This window comes from Prorops nasuta, unplaced genomic scaffold (assembly GCF_024137725.1).
Source record: "Prorops nasuta isolate Cenicafe-Biocafe unplaced genomic scaffold, Cenicafe_Pnas_1.2 PNAS00031, whole genome shotgun sequence".
Classification (NCBI taxonomy): domain Eukaryota; kingdom Metazoa; phylum Arthropoda; class Insecta; order Hymenoptera; family Bethylidae; genus Prorops; species Prorops nasuta.
In genome coordinates this window covers 2118409-2142832 of record NW_027116828.1, presented here as the reverse complement: position 1 = coordinate 2142832, position 24424 = coordinate 2118409, and the positions used below count along the sequence as shown (strand labels likewise).

At 36.0% G+C, this 24424-nt stretch overlaps 2 protein-coding genes across 2 annotated transcripts; one reads left to right on the top strand and one right to left on the bottom strand.

The window, feature by feature from the left end:
- Nucleotides 1-221: 221 nt before the first annotated feature.
- Nucleotides 222-1223, bottom strand: LOC136783018 (uncharacterized). Its single transcript, XM_066742812.1, has one exon. The coding sequence runs from the start codon at nt 1221-1223 to the stop codon at nt 222-224; it is 1002 nt and encodes a 333-aa protein (XP_066598909.1).
- Nucleotides 1224-14407: 13184 nt separating this feature from the next.
- Nucleotides 14408-16003, top strand: LOC136783017 (piggyBac transposable element-derived protein 4-like). Its single transcript, XM_066742810.1, has one exon. It carries the CDS (start codon nt 14408-14410, stop codon nt 16001-16003), a length of 1596 nt encoding a protein of 531 aa, XP_066598907.1.
- Nucleotides 16004-24424: the final 8421 nt, after the last annotated feature.

The following is a 24424-nucleotide window of genomic DNA, read 5'->3' as shown; positions in this document are numbered from 1 at the left end:
CTCCCCCTGATTGGTGTTGACGAGTCCTCTTTCGATGTGCAACAGCGTGTTGTGTCTTTGATTACAAACCGTACATCCGGATAATTTGCAAGGTTTGTTCCTGTGTGATCGAAGACAATTATAACATAGCTTTGCGTTTTTTACTAAGTTAAACCGATCTTGTGGTGTTAATCCCTTGAACGATTCGCATCTGAATAATGGGTGCCAATTCGATTGACAAGCTATACAAGTCTGTGTTGCAGTGGCCGTAAACGCTTGCCCTGGAGAGTGTTTACGATGTTTCTTATTTTGGTTCTCGCCTTTGTCGGCGTCTCCCTCATGCGGACGTGTCCGATCGCGTCTGGAAGCGTTAACGCGCATTTGTACAAGAACTCGTACATCTTGTCTAATTCTGGGTATTCATCTCTACTTAGTAAAGATTCCCATTGTCTCATCGTTGTCTTCGGTAATCGCGATTCTAGAATGTAAACCGCCATTTCCGGGGTCACGTTGACACCTAACGTTTGCAATGATGCTATATGCTGTTGCATATCGTCAGCCAATTTTGTAAAACCTTTGGTCGTTTCCTTTTCTAAGCTAGGTAAATTTAAAATTAACGATAAGTGTTTCGATATTAACACTCTTTTAACTTCATACGCCTTTTCTAGGATCTCCCATGCCTTGCTATAATTGGTACTACTAACCGAAAATATTCCGATTTTGTTTGCAGCTTCACCTTTTAATGAAGACCTTAAATAATGTAGTTTATCGACATCTGACACGTCTGTACGCGATCCTATTAAACTTTGAAAAGCATTTTTATACGTTAACCAATCTTCAAATTGACCGTTGAACACGGGTAATGATATTTCCGGTAGTTTCACCTTTTGCTTATCTACGCTGTTTGACACCGACGATCCTTCGTTACGAAATTCACTATCACTCGCGGTACTTGGTTCGTTGGAATTTGTGGGAGGATTTATTAACAATTCTACTCTACTAGCCAAATGATAAAATCTTTCTTGCAAGGCATCAAAATCCGATTGATATTCATCCTTTGCTTCTAAGACCATCAATTCATCGAATAACTCCTCGAAATTATTGTATAAATCGTTTAAACGTTTCATTCGAAGCTTTATGAAAGTTATTTCTACCGTGCCGTTATCGAGGATGTTGCTTAAAGTCGAGATTTGCGCCTTTAACGCAGTCCTTTTTTGCAGGATTAATTTTATTTGATTGGCCATTTTATTAATTAACTGATCCAATGACTCACCCTTTTTTCTTTCTCTTGTTTCCGGACCTCACAGGAGGCACCAAAATATCCTTTACTAGTTTCGTCTCTGCTTCTGTTGGATATTGTGGTTTATATTGATCACTCACTATACTTGAGAATTAGATTATTTATATATTTCTTTATTTATACTGAATATGTGACTAATTCAAGTGTTTAAATGTTATGATGTGATCGATTGATTGATCTCTGAAAAATCTGGTTCACCGTTCTCTAAGCTTGCCTAATAGGAAGTGACCCCAGCGCCTCCTTAGCTCGCCCTCCCATCCACGGCCCACCCATCTCCCGATCCTTCCCGAATGTTACGTCACATATCCGATCTAGTGTTCCGAATGTACGATCACTAACATTATGCTTGATGCACCAGATCTTTCGTTCGATTGCTAAAAATTTTGAGAGTCTAAGAATCTTGTCTAATCAACTCTCTTTCTTATTTGCTATCGTGGATGTCAGTACAGAACAACGACGCTGTACTTGGATGGAATGGAATCCTGTGTGGTCCGCCCACCTCCAACCGCCCCGCTAGCCCTATCAACACCGATCCTGTGTGGGAACCATACGAGGAAATCACCCCTCGGGAAAAGTCGGCAGAACCAACCCAAAATTTACCTAAAACGAGAACTTCTCCACCGTCCAGGCCCACTTCCGATCGCAACTGTCACAACTGCGGTCAACCCGGGCATATTTACCGACAATGCCAGAAACCCCGTACCAAGTTTTGTTACCGCTGTGGAAGAAAGGGGGTGAATCTGCGTGAGTGTCCTCAGTGCGGAGAGGAATGGGCCGCGGAATTTCCTACCAGACAAGCTTTCTGGGCGCAAGAGGGGGGACCATTGGGGGGTAATGTCGGCCGCGAGTAAACATTCTGTTTACTATCCGCCTTTTCCCTCCACCCATGGACGCTAACAGCGGTTACTCTCAGGTGTATCAAAAGCGGTCAATCAACCATAGATGCAGCCCCGCTAATAGTATATATATATTTTTTTTTTGTGCAGTGGTTACTCCACCCAGAAGAGTAATTCCCCTGCCCCAGAATAAGTTGGGACAAGACCGTTCGCCGAACATCTTAGTAATCACTTAAGAGATGCGTTTTATTTACCTTTTTTTTCTTTTTTCTCTCTCTCCTTATTTTTTTGTTTTGTTTGCCTTATACCGTTCTACGTGTAATGAACGTGGAGATCTTATTCTACTTATAGGAATCCTTTGCGAATAATTTTCATTACCGATTACTTGAAAAACAGATATAAACCCTTGTACAACGGTGAAACCATATTGTCTCTCGTGGAAGTTTACTCTATTTTCGTTTTATTTGTTTCTGTTTCCCGATGTCTCATATCGATGTATCAAACTGAAATAAACCCTTCCTGTATTCACATCAAGTAACACGGTAGTGTTACGCGCCAAGTAATGAAAAAAATACGAGTCGCGCGACACTACTTACTTTTACGCAAAGATTGAACCAAACTATACCACTCGATTATTCCGATAGATATATTTTCCGATCGGTTCATTTAATGAAAATTTTAATGAAACTTTCATGATATAAATCGATTATAAGCTTTCGAATGAGACTACAAACGTCTAAATTGGTACATTCAATGCTGATATATCAAGATTGAGCAATTACGATCAGCTATTTTAGTTTCAGCTTTTCTTCTTCTTCCAACCGAAAATTATTGTCTCCCTCGGAAATCTCACTCTTTCACATTGGAAGCCTATCCCCGGCATCTTCTGTCCTTCTCCACCACTCTTCCGATATAGTCCGAATGTGTTCGTGCTATAGGTGTGAAACAGATTCCAATATGGCCGCAACGCAGGCGCGACGTATATGTAGGGGGCGCGTTCACGGAGACGCTATCACCGCTACTGTGCGCACACACATTTTAATCATTTTTCTATGCGCAGTAGCGTTGGCGGTGCTAAAAGCGTGCTCCGTGAACGCGCATGTAGTATCCATCGAAGTGTTCAATTTGTTAGTATGATTCGCACGTGAGTATTCCACGTGAATTCATAGTTAAAATTTGGATGCATCAATTATATGGCAGTGATCCAGAAAACAATTAGATAAGTATTGTTTGTTAGAACAAATATTTAAATATTTGAGCAATGGTACTTTGTGATTTCTTTGTTTTATAGGTTACAGGAAATAGAGTGACTAATAGAAAACCAGGCGTTTATAAACGCTCATCACATTCCAATTAATAAAGTAATTGGTAACAAAAAGATGCCAAAACAAGGAAAATAGTTGTGGTATAGTCTATAACCCTTAATACGCAGATTATTTAGGTTAGTTTCAATGCATCTTGAAGAACAAATTAAGAGTTAAATAACATTTTTCAATATCTGATTTTTATTTACTCAGTTTTAATATTAAATGTGTTTATCAATATTATTGTTATAGTATGTGTTTTCAGAATTACAGATTGTGTTAGCAAAATGCAGAAAGCAGATGAACGAATGGCAGATCGAACAGATTACATATATAAACGTATGCAGAAACAAGAATTAAACATACATTGATCTTTTGTGACTTATAATTTTAATGAGGTTAGAAGGTTGCATTAATAAATATATCTTCTTTCATCATTTAAATTTGCCATAACTTGGTTTGTACGTATATTTAAAAATTAAATCTAGATATTTTTATATATTTATATACGCAGTTATATACCAGCATATACTTCAAGCTTACTCAGGCTATTTAAATCAGATATAATGGATTACGATGGACAAATTAGAAAATAAATAACATTTAACAATTAATATTTAGATTTAATTCAGTCTTAGTCTTTCTGTTATATATGTTAGTGAATATTATTATTGTTTCCTAAATAGCAGATTGTTTTGGAAATATGCAAGAAATAGTTGGAATAATCGAAGATCGATGAGAATGATATATATATAAAGGTAGACAGAAAGAATAATTTGACATACAGTAACTGTTTTTGACTAATTTCAATGAGGTTAGAAGGTTGTATTAACAAAATAAATCTTTCATTATTTAAATTTGCCATAACTTGGTTTGTACGTATGTTTAAAAATTGAATCTATATAAGTACTTTTATACACTTATATGCAGTCATATACCAACATATATTTTAAGCTATTGTTATTATATTCTTATAAAATGATTGGCAGGTAATATATTCTTCAAAAATGCAACAACAAGTATCGGAATGGGATAATAAAGTAGAAGTTATCAAATTGTATCCAGGAGCTTCCCCAGTAGCAAGATTGGTCGAGGTGACGTGATTATGACCAGAAATCCAGTCATTTTTACATCATTCGAGCCAATTTTGCTACTGGGGTGATTATGTAGAGTATGAGCCATTTATGGATATTAGAAAATCATTCAATTAGACAATGCTACGGAGGATGATAAATTTAGATTTCGACTAAAAAGAGGCCTGGTATTTTACACTGCGTAAGATCTATAAAATTGTAAGACAAAAATATTAAAATTTATAAACACATAATCATGTTTTTACAGATATATTTTTTTGTATTAATTTCAGATTATGTTGGAGAATTCTGTTTGGTACATGGTGATACATGGTGCTTATCAATAAACTCTAATACAATAATATTGAGATACTTATTTCAATTTAATTTGTGACCTGCAGGTAGTGGAAATTTAAATATTATCACATTTTCGGTTCATAGCCTCTTGTATTGTTATTATATTCTTACAAAATGATTACCAGGCAATATATTCTTAAATAATGCAACAACAAGCATCCGAATGGAAAAAAAGAGTAGAAATAATTTTATCCAGCAGCTGTATGTTGAGTATGAGCCATTTGTGGATATTATAAAATTGTTCAATTATATTATGTTTGAGATGAGCTTTATGTAGCAAAGCAACAATTAAAAGGAAAATGATATTGTATAATACGTACATATCCAATTTTAATTCAAACCAATTTTCTCTTAAGTAGCATTATTTATATAAGAAATTTGTCTTATTTACAGGATATGTCAGAAAGAAGAAGGAACATCTAGAATAGTGGAAAATTGGGTAAACTCTCAAATATTTGCATAAAGGTATGCAGAAAAAAATTTTAACATATGTAAACTGTTGGTGCCTATAATTATTGAAGATACAAGGTTTAAGTAATAAATATATCTTTCATCATTTAAAATTGTCATTAATTGTTGTGTAAGTATATTTAAATAGTCAGCTTGTTTACTATTATGTTTGAGATGAAGTTTCAGTAGCAAAGTAACAATTGAAAGGAAAATTATATTGTATTATACGTATCCAATTTTAATTCCAACCAATTTTCTTTTAAATAGCATTTTTTTATATTATAAATTTATCTTATTTACAGGTTATCGTAGAAAGAAGAAGGAGCATCTATAATAGGGGGAAATTGGCTAAGCAGTCACATGTTTGCGTAAAGATATGCAGATAAAACATTATAACTTACAAAAACTTTTGGTGACTAATGTTAATGAGGATAGAAAGTTGTTGTAATAAGCAGATCTTTCATCATTTTAATTTTTCATTAACCGATGTATCTCCAAAAGTTTACTATTTTTCATTTTATTTTCACAAATAAATTTATAAATATATTATTCACATAACTTTAAAATATTACAAAAAGTTCTGAGATCCCCCAAAAAAACACTTTCGTGTAAAAAAAAGACGGCAAGTAATTAAAAGTGATTCCACTGAACAAAATAACCTATAAGACCAAACAATTTTTAAACTCAAATGTTACTTTAAAAATTTCTAGGTAAATATATTTCCACGCATCAAACATCAATACTTTTACAATAAAAAATAATACATTAAAAACGAAATATTGCAGAAAAAGAATTTTAGACAAAAATATCTGAAAAAAAAAATACTTTACAGTTAAATATTTCAGAAAAGAAGTAGTTCTTCTGGTTGCTTAATAAATATATCTGGCAACATAAAGCATGAAGATCAAATAAATTAGGCAAGTAAGTCAATCAATCGGCAACATAAAGTATTGAGATCACATAAATTCTGGCAAGTAAATGAATGAATATATAATTATTATATAATTTTTGTATACGCACTCAGTGGGAAGTTGAATCGTGTGTGGTTTCAACTACAGTGTAGTATATATATCATTTTCCAAGTTAAATTACAGAGTGAAGCTAGCTGAACCACCCACAATTCAATTTCCTATTGTGTACTACTTGCCCGAACGGGCCAAATGTGTACTGTAGATGATAGTTCAAAGTGCAACTGATGAAGACTCAAATATACTTTACACTTTTCGGCCCGTCCGGGCAAGTAGTACACAGTAGGAAATTGAATCGTGGGTGGTTCAGCTAGCGTCACTCTGTAATTTAACTTGGAAAATGATATACTACACTGTAGTTGAAACCACACACGGTTCAACTTCCCACTGTGTACGTATACAAAAATTATATAATAATTAATTATTCATTCATTTACTTGCCTGAATTTATGTGATCTCAATACTTTATGTTGCCGATTGATTGACTTACTTGCCTAATTTATTTGATCTTCATGCTTTATGTTGCCAGATATATTTATTAAGCAACCAGAAGAACTACTTCCTTTTCTGAAATATTTAACTGTAAAGTATTTTTTTCAGATATTTTTGTCTAAAATTCTTTTTCTGTAATATTTCGTTTTTAATGTATTATTTTTTATTGTAAAAGTATTGATGTTTGATGTGTGGAAATTTATTTACCTAGAAATTTTTAAAGTAACATTTGAGTTTAAAAATTGTTTGGTCTTATAGGTTATTTTGTTCAGTGGAATCACTTTTAATTACTTGCCGTCTTTTTTTTACACGAAAGTGTTTTTTTGGGGGGATAATATATGATTGCCTATATTAGGTTTCCTTCCTACCTTCCAATCCTAACGGGCGCGAGTAAAAAAAAAAAATCAATTCTTTGATAAACTGGCTGGTCGAGCTCAGGGAGAGCCTAAGTTCGGTCTCCTTACCCAAGGAAGGGGGGGCTGTGACGTGGCCAAATCTAGGCACCTTGGCGGCGTCATAAACATAATTATTGAAACTCCTTGTCCTCTCGTATGCACCCTCCGGGTTGACTATTTTAAAAATTATGTCGTAAACCGGCAAATAAGCGATTCTATAGGCATGTTAGGATAAGCTTTTCAGCCCAAGGTCAGGGAAGGCTCCAGGATCGCTGCGGAACCCCGCCACCACTAAAGGTTAGAGGTCTCATTTACTCATTCATTTCCGTTTTATGTCGATGACGACATAGGTTATTTTATTTTATATTAGACTACGCTTGGTAGCTCATTTTTGTTAAGTGTTTGCCCTGTAAATTAAACTCTCTGTACGGCGTGCCGACCTGAGTGGAGGCCTTGCCTCTCCGCTTTTCTACCACCTTGCCAGCGCTAAATTGTCGTCGCATATCCACCCAACAGGATCTAGACTGGAGAAGATTCCCCGAGGTCACGGTACGGGAAGAAGCATAACGGAGCCATCCTAGAACCATGCTGGGAATATTCTGTAGACAAAGAATAATTGCCTTGGAATGGATTAGTTGTCGCCTGCTCATGCTCTACGGTGACGCATAACCATGGCTGATTCCCGCATAGCAGCGGCCTATACCACCCGCTATCGCTACCGTAGACGACAATATTTAGAGTCGTCCCGGACGAAGCTGATTTCGGGAGAAAGAAAGAAGAGAAAAGAGCTAGAGAAGAGGATCGCCTGATACCGCGGATCCTTGTGAGTCTTCGGTAATCCGATCAATACCCGAATCTATCAATCACGAGGTGGGGATGATCGAGAAGTACCGAGAGGACTGTACCGCTCGAGAGTCGAAATTTGGCACTAGTTGGAGTCTGACGTGAACCTGGAGCTTCTCGAACCTGACCTGCGACCGCGTCCAGGGGCCCAGTCGAATCTACCGGATCAACGCTGTCCTGGGAAACTACTATACTCGAGAGGAGGAGTTTGAGATGAAGAATAAGGAAAGTTGAGCGGATCGGTGAGTGCCTCCCTCGGGTCTACCATGCCAGTAATTGCCTACTTTCTTTAAATCGAGTCATTTATTGCAATCTGCCGAAAATCCTATATTTCTTGCTTGCGTGTGATCATGGCCGTGAATTAGAATACGAATCGTGAGAGTAAAGTTCCAAGTAGAGTATCGGGAAGTAAGCTGGGGAGAAACTAATTATTTCTTCTTGTATTTAATTATCGTTGGCGGTGTCGCGTGTCGAGGCTTGCCTATTGTAGGCTCGGCATAATTTTCGAGGTATTAATAGGTTTTTGCCGGGACGAAAGTGCCCGAGTTTTGTATCATTTCACGGATTGATAGTCCAAGATTGAGTGTCACTGGACATCAATTCCGTCCCCAGCTCACTCTTCGTTTGAGGAATATGCTTTCCGCTTTTGAGGCGTGTGAGATTGGTAGAGTTCTGTTGGAGCAAATATTCGTATCTAATAATTGACGGTATAGGTGATTGGCCGTGATCATAGGCAGGATTCACCACCTTTTCTTTAGAACTTATTGTATCTTCCTGATGTACCTCCACTTTACGTTATCTTGTGTTGGCGAGACTTATCTTATATTTTACTAGCATTTCTCTTGTATGTCTTCGTAAAGAGTGGATAGTCATAATTTCTTAATGAATTATCGTACATTATATTAGAATGTGGCGGGCCAATCTTTTTGCGAATTTCGACTTTTAGTTCTTAAGATTTGAATCGGAGGTGTTATCGATCGCTGTAAAATAGCTTATTTTGTTAATAAACCTTAGAAATTCCCTGGGTAAATCGTGCCTTTTCCTTTATTCGGATTTTACCTCATTAGTTAATGATTCTCTTAACCGCTTTATCGAAAGCCTCTCCTAACCTGACCCCTCTTCATTATCCAGATCGGGACCGAGCTAACCCAGCATTTTTGGGGAAAACTTTGTTATATCGAATAAGTGAATTTCGTGGAAAATAGCGTACTAGAGAAAACTGGTCTATATGGACCTGGCGCCCAACATATCGCTTTTAGAGTAATCGATTTCTGCATAATATAATATAGTCGCCTGGATAATAGCGTATTAATTCTGGTAATGTATTATCGTGCCCTATACCGTTAATAGAGACTTTCGTATTTTGCTCTACGCGGCAAGTTTTATCGCCAGGATTTTTGCCGCGTAACAATATATACAGGGTGGAACGTTAACGCCGCATTTCCTTTAAACGGGTTATTCCTGAGACTTTTCTAAGGAAAACGCCGTTGGCCGTTTTAAAATCTAGCCACTGGTTAAGGAGATATTAAAGATTAAATTTTGTATGCAATTATTGATTTTACATATGATTGCAGTATTATTGGTATGTACGTGTGGCAAGTGCAAGTATAAGAGAGAAGTTGCTGCTATGACGTTTCACTCTCCCCTTTTATTGATTTTTTCGGAATCGTTGAGAAGTTGCTGCCGGTTAGCTGTTTTGCTTTTTTATTGATTAGCTGGAAATTTTGAGATTTAATTCGCGTTCTAATGCAGAAACTAACGCGTACGCGCAATTTACCTACGGAGAATTTTGGTTAACTGTTATTGTGTGCGTCCCAATACCATTTAATTTCCGATGCCAAATAATTAATGGGCAAATCGAGATAATGTAAATTAAATTCTATGAGGATTGAACACTTTAAACCAAGACTATACTCCAGTCAATGAGCGCTCAGTTGTGCATATCTGTCGATCATTGACTGTAAGCGAGAGAAAGAAGCTATAGCCGAATTGTCGCGTCGTTGACGGTTAGCCTAATAAATGAAAAGATTGCGTAATCAAATGTTTATTTACCTGATTTTATGGAGCAACTTCAAGGATGGACAGCATTCTAAATGTGCTCCATATGGCCACCTTCAGCATCGATGCACGCCCTTCTCGTCGGAGAAGATTTTCTTGGACAGTTATTCGGCAGAAAATGTGGTTCCAGCACGACGGAGCAGCTCCGCATAACGCGGCCACTGCGAAAGGCGTGCTGCGCCGCAAGTTTCCCGGCAAATGGATCGGCCGTGGTGGTCCCATCCCTTGGCCTGCTAGATCTCTCCTGATCTGAATCCATTAGATATCTTCTTTTGGGGGGCCTTGAAAGAAAAGGTCTATACGGGAAGATATTTAATGCCGGATCAGGAAGAACTAGCAGCGCGATTGGATGTGGCTATCACGGAGATCACACCTGAGATGGTAGTCACTGTTCAAGAAAATCTTCTCCGACGAGAAGGGCGTGCATCGATGCTGAAGGTGGCCATATGGAGCACATTTACGATGCTGTCCATCCTTGAAGTTGCTCCATAAAATCAGGTAAATAAACATTTGATTACGCAATCTTTTCATTTATTAGGCTAACCGTCAACGACGCGACAATTCGGCTATAGCTTCTTTCTCTCGCTTACAGTCAATGATCGACAGATATGCACAACTGAGCGCTCATTGACTGGAGCATAGTCTTGGTTTAAAGTGTTCAATCCTCATAGAATTTAATTTACATTATCTCGATTTGCCCATTAATTATTTGGCATCGGAAATTAAATGGTATTGGGACGCACACAATAACAGTTAACCAAAATTCTCCGTAGGTAAATTGCGCGTATGCGTTAGTTTCTGCATTAGAGCGCGAATTAAATCTCAAAATTTCCAGCTAATCAATAAAAAAGCAAAACAGCTAACCGGCAGCAACTTCTCAACGATTCCGAAAAAATCAATAAAAGGGGAGAGTGAAACGTCATAGCAGCAACTTCTCTCTTATACTTGCACTTGCCACAACATACCAATAATACTGCAATCATATGTAAAATCAATAATTGCATACAAAATTTAATCTTTAATATCTCCTTAACCAGTGGCTAGATTTTAAAACGGCCAACGGCGTTTTCCTTAGAAAAGTCTCTGGAATAACCCGTTTAAAGGAAGTGCGGCGTTAACATTCCACCTTGTATAGGTTAAAAAAATTGTTAAAAGCCGAAATACGCTGCGAGCTTGCATTCTAAGCCATCTGCTAAGCACTGGCACTTCCCCAGGCAAAACAAAAAATATGTAGAATATTCCGCGATTAATAAGAAATAGACCTATATGCTTTAATAAGTGGGAGTTGCTATATATATATATATATATAGGTTAAAAAAATTGTTAAAGAGCGAAATACGCTGTACGCTTGCATTCTAAGCCATCTGCTGAGTACCGGCACATCCCCAGGCAAATAATAAAATATGCATTATATTCCTCTTTAGTAGAGTAGCAATGCGGTTCCGATGACAGGGAGTGGGGGAAGCTGTTTTGTAGTGTGGAAGGGGGATGGGTGGGGATAAGACTCTCTTAGTATGGTAGTGGTGGGGATGAGGAAGGAAAGGGTGTTATAGTGGGATCGAGTTTGGGTAGGGAGGGTGGGGGTATTTTTCACCCTATGTCACAGTTGGAAGGTCTTATAGTGGGACCGAGTTTGGTTAGGGAGGGGGTATTTTTCACCCTATGGTACCGTTGGTTAGTTATCCTACGGGGACCTAAGTTATCCTACGGGGCCCTAGTTGTGAGAAGCTTTTTTCACCCTTCGAAGTCGATGTTTAGTTACCTTACGTAGCCTAACTATTTCCGACTCTGCTACACAGATAAACTAGGTTGAGTTAATTGCTAGTTCCAGTAGTCACTGCTAGGTGACTGCCTTCCTTAATCTTCTTTCGCGCTAATGGTATTTTAATATTACGTAATTACACACACACACACACACGGGTGAACTAATTCAATTTAATTGATAGTACCAGTAATTGCCGCTAGGTGGCTACCGCAATCTCCCCTTTTCTCGTTAGTAAAATTGTAGATAGCTATTGTGATAAGTTGCTGATATCGTGCAAGGAATTAACTTTCCATCGAGCATGAGAATTATAACTTTGCATGGGTTTTTAACTAAACTTATGCAGCGGATTACAAAATATACTTTAAATAAAAAGGATACAATTTTAATAGTCTCCCCTATTGGGGAGAATAACAATTTTACATCAATTTCAGAAATATTAACATTTTTGCTAGGACAACTTAATTAAGTCGTAGCTGTTACTAAACCTAGGTATCTTATAAAAGAGATTGCAGTTTCAAGATTTTCTTAATTCAACGTGCTACTTCACTATGTCGATAAATAAATTCGGATCTGGTTTCAATACCGGTAAAGTGAGAAATTATTCACACAAGATTGACAATGATACGTCAAAGTTTGATAAAAAAAGGAATGTATTTAATGCCAAGAAGAAAATAATTTCAAACTTAGAATGTGATGTTACTGATGAGACAAGTGCTATGAATATGGCTGCTCTGTTACGTAATTCGATGACTGTACGTGATAGCTTAATGAGGGAATTGTTTGAATACAGTGAAAAGCTAACTCACTATTACCTAAAAGGTAACCGCCTTGAGGAAAAAGTTACAACTCTGCTGAAAAAAACTGATGAAATTGATGAAAAAATTAATGATATTAGTGAAAGAATTAATCAATTGAATGATAAAGTCGATTATATTGAAAATAAATTGGATCGAAAAGTTGAGGCATTACGGAAAGATATGTATGGTAGATTGAAAATTGTTGCAAATTATATCTCTAATGAGCGTCAAAAAGAGGAAATCACGACTGCCAATGAGAAGAAAAGAGAAAATTATTGGAATTATGCTCTAAAGAAACTTATATTACCGCCAGTGATTGATGAGCTAGTGTAAACATAATACGTATTGGAATAGTCATGGGAAGTGAGGAGAAGAAACAATTAGTAGAAGAGTTAAATGCCAGACGGAATTTATTTATATATATAAAATGAAATGTTTTTACAATTAAACTTATAATTAAACAAATATACACAAAATTTATATAAATGATAAAAACTTATAATTGATCGGATATACAAATATATAAAATTAAATGTTTTACAATTAAACTAATAATTAAACTTATATCAATATATATATATATATATATATTATTCAATCATCTGAAACAGAGAAATCCAGTTATATTTTACAAATTGTAAGTTTAACATTTGATACTCACATCTATTTGTTGATGTACCCATCGTGCGAAAACGTTTACCTCTTGATATACACAATGTATAGGCTTTCTCGTATGATTGGTGAACATTTATACGTGTAGTTTACACGGGGTGTTGCAAGGTTTTTTAGTGGCTATCAAATTATCAAATTTGGGACAACCAAACCTTTCCAAATTTGTATTTGGAATATCCAAGTAATTCAGACTTTCTGTTTATCATAAACCCGTCAAAATCAATTATATGTGTAATATGTAACAGTGAAGACATTTTTAAAATGGAATGTTATTTGTCGTACGAAGCAAACGTTCAAGCAATACTGATGCCTGTCCTACGATTTCTTCGAGCTTTTTAAGCACTGTTAGGGAGGTGTCAACATTTTTTTAATCTACGGTAGGAAGATGCCTATACTACTCTTAGAAGAAGAACGGAAACGTCATTGGCTCTAAGAGAGAATATTTTCTGCCCTATGCTACATGTAGTGGGCGGTAATTCTAAGATGCTTTAAGGGTTGACAAAACTTTTGTCCTACGGTGGGGAAATGACTGACCTGTCACTCTTGGAAGAACGGAAACATCATTGGCCCTCAAGAAAATATTTATTACCTATGCTACGTATAGTGGGAGATAGTTTTGACCTATGGTGAGGATAGTAGGAGGGATGAAGAACAATTAGCTTGAAGAGAGGGGGAAATTTTCATGAAACATGCATATTTAACACGTTAAGCGCCACGCCGAATTTGCGTGCCTTTCCGTTCAGGCCACAGTTAGCCGTCAGGCGGGCTCTGCCGGGCCGCTCGCCGATAGGCGAGCCAGAGTATAAACAAATGTCGGGTAACGTAATCCGGCCGGGGCTTCCCTTCGTATGTTTACCTCTCCACTTGTAGATAAGATGCACTCGAGAGCCTGACATTTTCAAATCGCAATAAATACTTTGTATATACTTTGTTTATATCCGTATAGTCCCTTCTCCGTCGTAGTAGAGAAAAACCCGAAAAGCGAGGCCTAATAACGCCCAAACACGTAAGAAATCCTCAGTTGCATAGATATCGTAACCCAGTTTAGTTCAGTCTCCAAGTCTTCTCGTACTTCTTCTTGACCAGAAATTCAAAATTTTGTTGCCCTAACAATCAAGATGTCATCAAGTGATACCTCAAGCGAACAAATTTTAGTGCCTACACTTCGTCATCGCCGTGTATTGCGCTCGTCCGACGATGAAAGTTTATCACAGAATGAGCGTGTGGATACGAATACAACGGGTGATCAAGAATGGTTCGATCCGCAAGGAAATCAACCTAATATAAGAGCTTTTAGGAGTGAATGTGGGGTTGACATATCTAATGTCACAGTACAAAATTGTTGCAATGTGGGAGACTTTTACGCTCTATTGGTCACGGAAGAAATACTTCAGGAAATAAGCGACCAAACAAATACATACGCAGTGCAAAAGCAATCAATAAGTACTTCGAGGCGTATAAATAAGTGGGTCCCTACAAATACAAATGAAATCAAGCGCTTATTTGGGCTCATCATATGGATGGGATTGGTAAAATATCCAGCGATATATTTATACTGGTCCAGGGATCCGCAATACTATCATCCATTCCCACACAAAATCATGAGCAGGAATCGATTTGAGATTCTTTTGAGGATGCTTCACTTTTGCAACAATGAAACAGCAGATACCACCAACCGCTTATACAAAATCCAGCCGATTATTGACGATTTGAACACAAATTTTAAAAAATATTACCATCCAACAGAAGTAATCTGTATTGATGAATCGATGATTCCATTTCGTGGACGTATTTTATTCCGACAATACATGAAGCAGAAGAAACACAAATATGGCATAAAAATTTTTAAACTCAGCTGTGGCCTCGGTTACACATATAATTTCAGTGTTTACAGTGGCAAAATGTTCGACGAAGTGAACACGACGTCAATAAATATAGTACTGAATTTGTGTGAAAATATATTTCATAAAGGCCATACACTCTGTACTGACAATTGGTACACCAGTGTAAATTTGGCCAAACAACTCATACAGAAAAATACCCACTTGATTGGTACACTAAGGAGTAACCGCAAGAATAACCCAAAAGAAGTGGTATTCAAAAAACTAAAACGGGGGGAATGTGTCGCTCAAGAGAGTAAAGAAGGGATCACAGTTTTGAAGTGGAGAGAGAAGCGTGACGTTCTATTACTGTCGACTAAACATACATTAGAAATGAAGACCGTTCGAACAAAATCAAAAATCATTACTAAACCAACAATTGTCATAGATTATAATGCGGGAAAAAAATCTATTGACCTGTCTGACCAAATTGCTGCGTATAGTAACCCATTACGGAAATCCATGAAGTGGTATCGAAAATTGGGTTTTGAGTTATTATTGAACACCGCCGTTGTAAATTCCTTCTTCATACACCAAGAAACAACAGGCCAGAAGATGTCTATCACGATGTTTCGCAAAAACTTGATTGACACACTTGTGCAGGAGAAGGAGGAGGAACAAGTGAACACCCGTGTAAATCATCAACATCATTTGAAAAAAAAGGAAGCCAGTGCGCACAAAATTAGAAAATACTGCACCAACTGCTATCAATATAATGCACGAATGTTAGGAACAAAGACAGCTAGAAATGTAACGCTAAAAGCAACAACCTTTTGTAATGAATGTACACAGCAACCTCACCTTTGCTTATCTTGTTTCAATAAATTACATTAATGTTTTTAAGTATTATATTCTTTTCCTTGAAGCATTGACCAAACTAAAACCGATATCGCATAATTTAAATGTTCAGTCTCACAAGTATGCAAAGACGGACACACGCGCCGCGATAGAAGAACGAAAAGTCTGCCGTCGGTCCGTAGGGACCGACGTGGCCTGAACGGAAAGTCTAGCGTCGGTCCCTAGGGACCGACGTGGCGCTTAACGTGTTAAATAGAATTATTTTAGTATACAAAACGTAGGCATAATGGCACCAACGTTCGTTGATTTTCAGGGATTCCGTTTGACGGATAAGTCATTTATAATCAAAGAATTTGCTGTTGTACAAGAACAAAAAGTGTTCCATATTTTATTTTCGCCTCCCTATTCATATTCATGGCTAAGTGAAGAGGAGCGAAAGCGGACAGAGTAAGTATATGAAAAAGAAAAAAAAAGTATTTTTGTTTAATATAATGTTTCTTTTTAGCTGGTTCTTTCTAAATTATCACGGCTTAAATTGGACGGATGGCTACTCACCCTACTATAAATATAAAGATATTATAAGGAAGTATATCTATGATGATGAGAATGAGATTTTTGTGAAAGGAATTAAAAATACAAATTGGTTAAGAGATATTTGTAATTTAGAAATAACTAATGTAGATAATTTTATGTGGGTGGATTTTGATTTAGAAGATAGCTTGCATAATTCACATCTTCCAGCATGTTTGAATCATGAAGGTGTATGCGCCTTAAAAAATGTCTATTATATGAAATATATGTATGAGCAAAAATCTGGAATATATGTGTAAGCTATACGCTTGTATCACATATATGGATACTGAGATCTGTCACAGGAGTCGCCACAGGACGGAGCAGCGTCTTGGAGGGAGAAGGAGGAATTGGAGAAAGAGAATAAGGGGAGTAGATGGAAGGAAGAGTTTCAATAGAAAGACTTGAGAGTGAATAGTTCACGGCTCTTATAAGGATTGCAAAGAATTAAGAATCAGTGAAATGTGATAACAGTGATTGGGTGAAGAGTACAAATAGAGAAGCATAAACATTGAATTGTTGATTCTCTATTTTTAGGTTGGTGTAAGAAACACGTGTACATATGAATCAATTTATTATAACTAATAAAAACTCTATTTTTAGATGAATCAACCCTGTGTTTTTGTTTAAAAGAATAAGAACATTACAAATCAACAATTCGCTTGTTTTGTGAAATAAGAATAATCTACAAGGTTATATATACATAATATCATGGCAAAACTTAAGTTTCGTTTTGAAGTTGTAGTAGCAACTGATCCAAAGTCAAGTATCATAATAATTACATCGATCACCAACAACGAGAATGTACAATTTGAAGTGCCACGAAATTTAGGTCTGTTACAGAATCATGGAAAATTGATAACATTACCAGAATACAAAAAGTTAAAACTACGCTTACAAGACGTGGCCAAATTCGTAACGTATGGTTTAACCTACCAGATGAAGTTTTAGTTGACTATATCGATGAGAGTGGTAATATGTCAATGGGAGAATATCTCTTGGAAGAGATACAAACTCCAGAAAAGCATAAAGATAAAAATTTAGTAGAAATTCTAGAAAAACTATCTGAAGAAAAGAAGTATAATCCAACTGACAAAAATCCGAATTTAATTAAAATTTTTGAAAAATTTGTAATAGAAAAATTCAATGGTAAAAATGTAAGCGCAATTCAATGGTTATCAACTTATAAAAGTGAATGTGAAAGATTAAATATAATGAAGGACGCAGAAAAAATTGAAGTCCTAAGATTATTTTTAGAAGAAAGCTGTAAAGATTGGCATAGTTCTATGTTGATAAAAAATACGTTAAATTCAGAATGGAAAGTTTGGGAGGAAAATTTCTTAGAGACTTTTGCAGACAAAGGATGGTCTCCAGTCTTACATGCCATTAACTATAGATTTTTTAATGGATCTGTTTTGGATTATGCCTTAAAAAAAGAACGTCTTTTGTTAGAAGTAAACAAAAATATTGATAATTTAACTATAATTAACTTAATTGCTGTAGGATTACCTGAAAATATCAGAGAAAAAATAGATAGAGAAATCTTAAAAAATTCACAAGACTTATTTAATGAATTAAGGAGGTATGAAAAACTGTCAAATAAAAAACTTACAGATAATAACAAAAACTTTAAAAAATTCCCAAGACCAGATGAAAAGAAACCATGCACGTTATGTGAAAAGAAAGGTAAACAAAACAGATACCATCCAGAACATTTATGTTGGTACAAAACAAAAACATTTAACGTGGAAAAGCATAATTTATCCACAAATTCAATATTAGATGTAGAATTAAATGAAAACAAAAAAAACTAACATTCCTACCATTAATAAAAATTGACGTACTATTGAATGATGTTCTACAAGTAAAAGGAATCTATGATCCTGGATCACAAGTAACAGTAATCAATTCAAAATTAGTAAAAATAAAGCATAACAAAAAAGATCAAACAAGTAGTACGTTAAAATCGATTAATGGTAGGGGAAAAACAAATGGTGTAACAACACTAAAAGCAAAGATACTAAACATAGAAAAAAATATAAATGCATTTATATTAGAAAATAAAGAATTTGATCATGATCTCATAATAGGACTTGATACAATAGATAAATTCAAACTAACTCATAATGAGAATTTGAATATAATAAAACTAGAAGAAAATAGAAATAAAAAAATAGATGAAATTATAGGAGAAAAAGATATAATAAATTCATCAAAAGAATACGAAATAAATTTCAATGAAGGAATTAATATCGATCATTTCCTGGCAAAAACTGAACATTTAGAACTGGAACAGAAAAATCAAGTACTTGCCTTATTAAACGAATTTGATTCTATTTTTGCAAAAAACAAATATGACGTAGGTACAGTAAAAGATTATGAAGCGTCTATAGAACTTCAAGTAGATGAATATTGTTATAAAAGAGCATACAGATGCTCAATCGAAGATAAAATTGAAATAGAGAAACAAATAGCAGAACTCCTAAAAGCAAAGTTGGTCGAAGATTGCTACGGACCCTTTGCAGCGCCAGTGACGCTCGCGTATAAAAGGGATGAAGGAAAGAAAAATCGCCTATGCGTAGATTTTAGAGAATTAAATAAAATAGTAATTCCTCAATTTCAACCAATTCCTCTAATCGAAGATATAATATTGCAAACTAGAAATTGCAAATATTTCACAACGTTAGATATTAACTCTGCATTTTGGTCAATACCTTTAAAAATATCAGATAGAATAAAAACAGGATTTGTAACACAAGAAGGTCATTACCAGTGGACGTGCCTTCCCTTTGGCCTAAAAACTTCACCTGCTATTTTCCAAAGGATACTCAGAAATATAATAAAGAAATATAATTTATCCGGATTTGCAGTGAATTATATCGACGACATACTGGTATTCTCAAAAACATTTGGGGAACATATAATGCATATAAGAAAATTGCTAGAAGCCATACGAACAGAAGGATTCAGACTAAAATTCACGAAATGTTCATTTGCAAATAATTCCGTGAAATATCTGGGACACATAATAAAAAATAACACAGTAACACCTTTACAGGACAATCTAAAATCAATAAAAGATTTTCCAACGCCAAAAAACAAAAAAAACATTAGGCAATTCTTGGGAAAAATTAACTTTCATGGAAAATTCATACCAAATGCAACAAGCATACTTGAACCATTACACAATTTATTGAGAAAAAACGTACAATTCCATTGGTCAGATGAATGCCAAAATGCATTTAAAACAGTAATAAATTATTTATGTTCTAGTCCAATTCTAGCTATTTTTGATCCAAAACTACCAATATCTATCTATACGGATGCTAGCATAATAGGAATAGGAGCGGTTTTGAAACAAACGCAATTAAATGGAGAAATAAAACCCGTGGCCTACTTCTCAAAAAAATTAAATAATCACCAAAAAACAAAAAAAGCCATTTTCTTGGAATGTTTGGCAATAAAAGAAAGCCTAATATTCTGGCAACACTGGTTACTAGGAAAATTTTTCACGGTATATACAGACCACAAGCCACTAGAAAAACTCAATGTAAAAAATAGGACGGATGAAGAACTGGGCGATATGATTCATTATTTATCGCAATATAATTTTGTAATTAAATATCATCCAGGTAAACTAAACCAAGAAGCAGACTGCCTAAGCAGAAACCCAGTTTTCACAAGTGATGAAAACGAGGATGACAACTTAAAAACAGTCAATATTATTACATTGGATGATATAACGAATGATCAAAAAAAAAAATGAAAAATTAAAAGGGAAAAAGGGTATAATCTTAGAAAATGGAATTTACTACACAGCAAATAGAAAAACAAAGAAAATTCTATTAAGTGAAGAATACAGTAAAATTCTTCTTCAAAAGATGCATGAACATTTCTGCCATATAGGAATAAACCAAATGGAAGCGAAAATAACAAAATTTTACACAGCACCAAACTTAAAGGAAAATATCAGTAAGATATGTAAAAACTGTGAAATTTGTTTGAGAAACAAAACAAGATTGAACAGAAAATACGGAAAAATGTCACACCTGGGTCCGGCAATGAGGCCTTTTCAAATAATGTCATTGGACACAGTTGGCGGATTTGGAGGCCAACGTTCAACAAAAAGGTATCTACATTTACTAGTGGACCACTTTACACGATTCACATATATTCTATGTTCAAAGAATCAAAACACACAAGATTTTATAAAGTTAATTGAAAAGGTTCCCAAAAACAATAATATCGATATATTGTTTTCGGACAAATACCCAGCACTAAATTCAAACGAATTCAAAAATTATCTTGATAACAAAAATATTAAACAAATTTTTACAGCTATTGATGCACCTTTTTCCAATGGTCTTAATGAAAGAACAAACCAAACACTGGTGAATAGGATTCGTTGTAAAATAAATGAAAAAGAAAAAAAAATAACTTGGTCAAAAATAGCAGAAGAATGTGTACAAAAATATAATGAAACAAACCACACAGTTACAGGATTTTCACCAAAGTACCTACTAAGTGGTGAATCTACTGATTTATTGCCACTAGAGTTAAAAGACCAATTGAAAAGCATAAACGACTTAGAACAAGATAGAAAAATAGCTCTTACACGATCAAACAAATACCATGATTACAATAAATCTCTATTTGATAAAGCCAGAATACAACATAAATTCAAAGAAGGTGATCTAGTCTATGTATCTAATGGAAACAAATTGAATAGAAAAAAATTAGATGAAATCAGAATTGGACCTTTTAAAATAATAGAAAAGGTATCAGACTCGATATATAAAATAGATATAGGGTATAAAAAAAGATCGACAGGTCTATATCACATCACAAAACTACTCCCTATAATGGATGATCAGTGATAAGATGCTTCATACTTGCCTCCTCCAAATGAAGCATCTCTCCGTGGGAGGGAAGATGTAAGCTATACGCTTGTATCACATATATGGATACTGAGATCTGTCACAGGAGTCGCCACAGGACGGAGCAGCGTCTTGGAGGGAGAAGGAGGAATTGGAGAAAGAGAATAAGGGGAGTAGATGGAAGGAAGAGTTTCAATAGAAAGACTTGAGAGTGAATAGTTCACGGCTCTTATAAGGATTGCAAAGAATTAAGAATCAGTGAAATGTGATAACAGTGATTGGGTGAAGAGTACAAATAGAGAAGCATAAACATTGAATTGTTGATTCTCTATTTTTAGGTTGGTGTAAGAAACACGTGTACATATGAATCAATTTATTATAACTAATAAAAACTCTATTTTTAGATGAATCAACCCTGTGTTTTTGTTTAAAAGAATAAGAACATTACATATGTATAACTGAAAAACGCTTGCATCTATTTTCTAACATGTCGTTACCTGTCCTCAATGTTCTCTTACCCCCTGAAGTGTTTCAGAGATCCTTTATCTAAAGAGAGCTCAGTTTCCCACCCACTTTTCCTCAGTTCCTGAATAGTCCTCTCGAAGAAAAGAACAAAAGATGTCTCTACGAAAGAGAGTTTTGAAAACGCAAGAAGAATATCGCGAGTGGGTACGCGAGTGTCGTGAATATATTTATAAACTCAGAACTCTAATCGCAACGCACCTATAGGCACGCTGCAGTAAAATTTTGCACAAATTGCACAAATACAGTGTCTTCTACTTAGAGCAGCTAAGGATAAGAGTTATTGTTTGAATCATGCTCTCAAGAATCCTGATTTAGGAAATCAGTATAATTATCATGAGTGGGTACGCAAGTGTCGTGATTATATTCGAAGTTTAAGAGATGCTAATAGATCTGCAGCTCCCGATACAGTACACAAAAATCTGACTGAAATAACAACTATCCAGCGTCTACTTCTGCATGTGGCAAAAAATAAGAAATCAATTGGAGTGAGAAAGCTTTTTGGGTAAGATTTCGAGTCTTCATTTAAATCATGAATATGTAGCGGAATGGTTGTAAATTATAATTATATAGAACCACGTGATTTTCTAACAGGTGCAAAAGACTTAGTACAGACCTACACAGAAAAAGTGTTTAATAACGTGAACGCAGTTAAGATAAATTGCATCTTTAACGGACAATTTATTTGTAAAGAGATAAGTGATATTAAACATATCTCAACCCGCAATGCAGTTTTATACAAAACTGATAGTTTTAGTGAATGGTACAATACAAATATAATAGACAAAATTCTAAAAGAATTGAGTGAGTTTCAAGAGCGTGATAGTGGATCGGCGTTGGAAAAAATTCTGAATTTAATTATAAATATAAATTATTATAACCCGCTGCATATAGGTTGTGCCATCGAGCTTCCAGAATCTATTAATAATAAACAGGCTGTGATAAACATACACAGTGATGATAATACATGTTTTGCATGGGCTGTAACGGCTGCACTCTATCCGGCAAAACCGAATACTCATCCACAACGAAAATCTTCATATCCTCATTTTACAACTGTTTTCGACGTTAGAAGTATAACGTTTCCGACTACATTAAAACAGATTCCGAAATTTGAGGAAGATAATGATGTCTCTATTAATATTTTTACTATGGTGGAAGAGACTGAGACGAATGAGAATACAATCATAGCACCTCTACAATTAACAAAATGCAAGAGGACCAGAATCGCTAATCTTCTTCTTCTTCTCGAGCATCAAGGAGCAGCAGCACATTTTATATGCATCAGGAACCTTTCCAGACTGCTAAATGGACAGCTTACTAGAGGAAAACGCTCTCATCTTATTTGTGATCGGTATGTTTTACTATATTGTGACGTGGCCAATTCTGCGCGGCTTGGTGGCGTCACAAAAGTATTGATAGTGTTTTTTTTTCTTTTCTCTGGCACTCCTGAGTATGGCCTCCTTGTTTAGCCCGACTATTATAATGTATTAAAACCCTTGCATTTCTGACTTTCTTCAGGCATGCTAGAATATGATTCCATAGCTCAAGGGCAGAGGAAACTCCAGGACCACGGCAGGATCCGGCCAATATACAAAGGTTTGAATAACAATAATTAATCTAGGTCTCTGTTAATGCTAATGACGGACTACGCATTCTTGTTTTTATTGGATACTTTCGACCTCGCTTTTGCTCTTTCGGGCACGATAATCCCCTATATTGTAACCTGTTCCCTGTCCGTGTCGTCCTGGGGGGAGGGCCTCAGCTACTGCCCTTCGCCGATAAACACCAAGGAATTGACCCTCCGCCAAGGACAAGCTGCGCCTATATTAGAGTGCTTGGATTCGACTGGAATTTTCCGCCGCCTTCGGAACCAACTACTAGGCTGGAAGAGGAGTCCCAAGGATAGGGCATACCTGAAGCTTTGTTGGAGCGATAGAACCATGTGACGAAGCAAGGACGATATCGGAAAGAGAGACACTTGGAATACTGTTTGCTCATGTTTTAGTGCAACTAATACCCAATATTAGTTCACTAACAACGTTGAATTATATCCACCACTACCGTCATGACCGATACGTAAATATTGAGAGTCGTTTAGGACGACAGTTTTTCCCGGCGACGAAGTAAGGAAAGGAACAATATACAGACAGCAAGAACCGACATCGTTAATCATCGTGATTTTTCGGTGATCCGCTCGATTCCCGAAATCAATGTGGAAGAAGTGGGGATGATCGAGGATTCCGAGAATGTGCGCCTTAGTGCGACACTTCTGCTGTGGACCTGGAGCCTCCAAGACCTGAGCTACACTACGTCGACTACGAGTGTTTCGCTGGTGCTATACCGCCCTCCCTGAAATACATAGCCTGTTTGGGAGTCGGGAAGAAGATCAAAAAAGGGGGAGAAAACGCCAGAGAGAGAACGAGATCGAGAAATTAAGAAGGACATCAGGCGGTGAGTGCCCTCCACTCGAGTCGACCATGCCAGA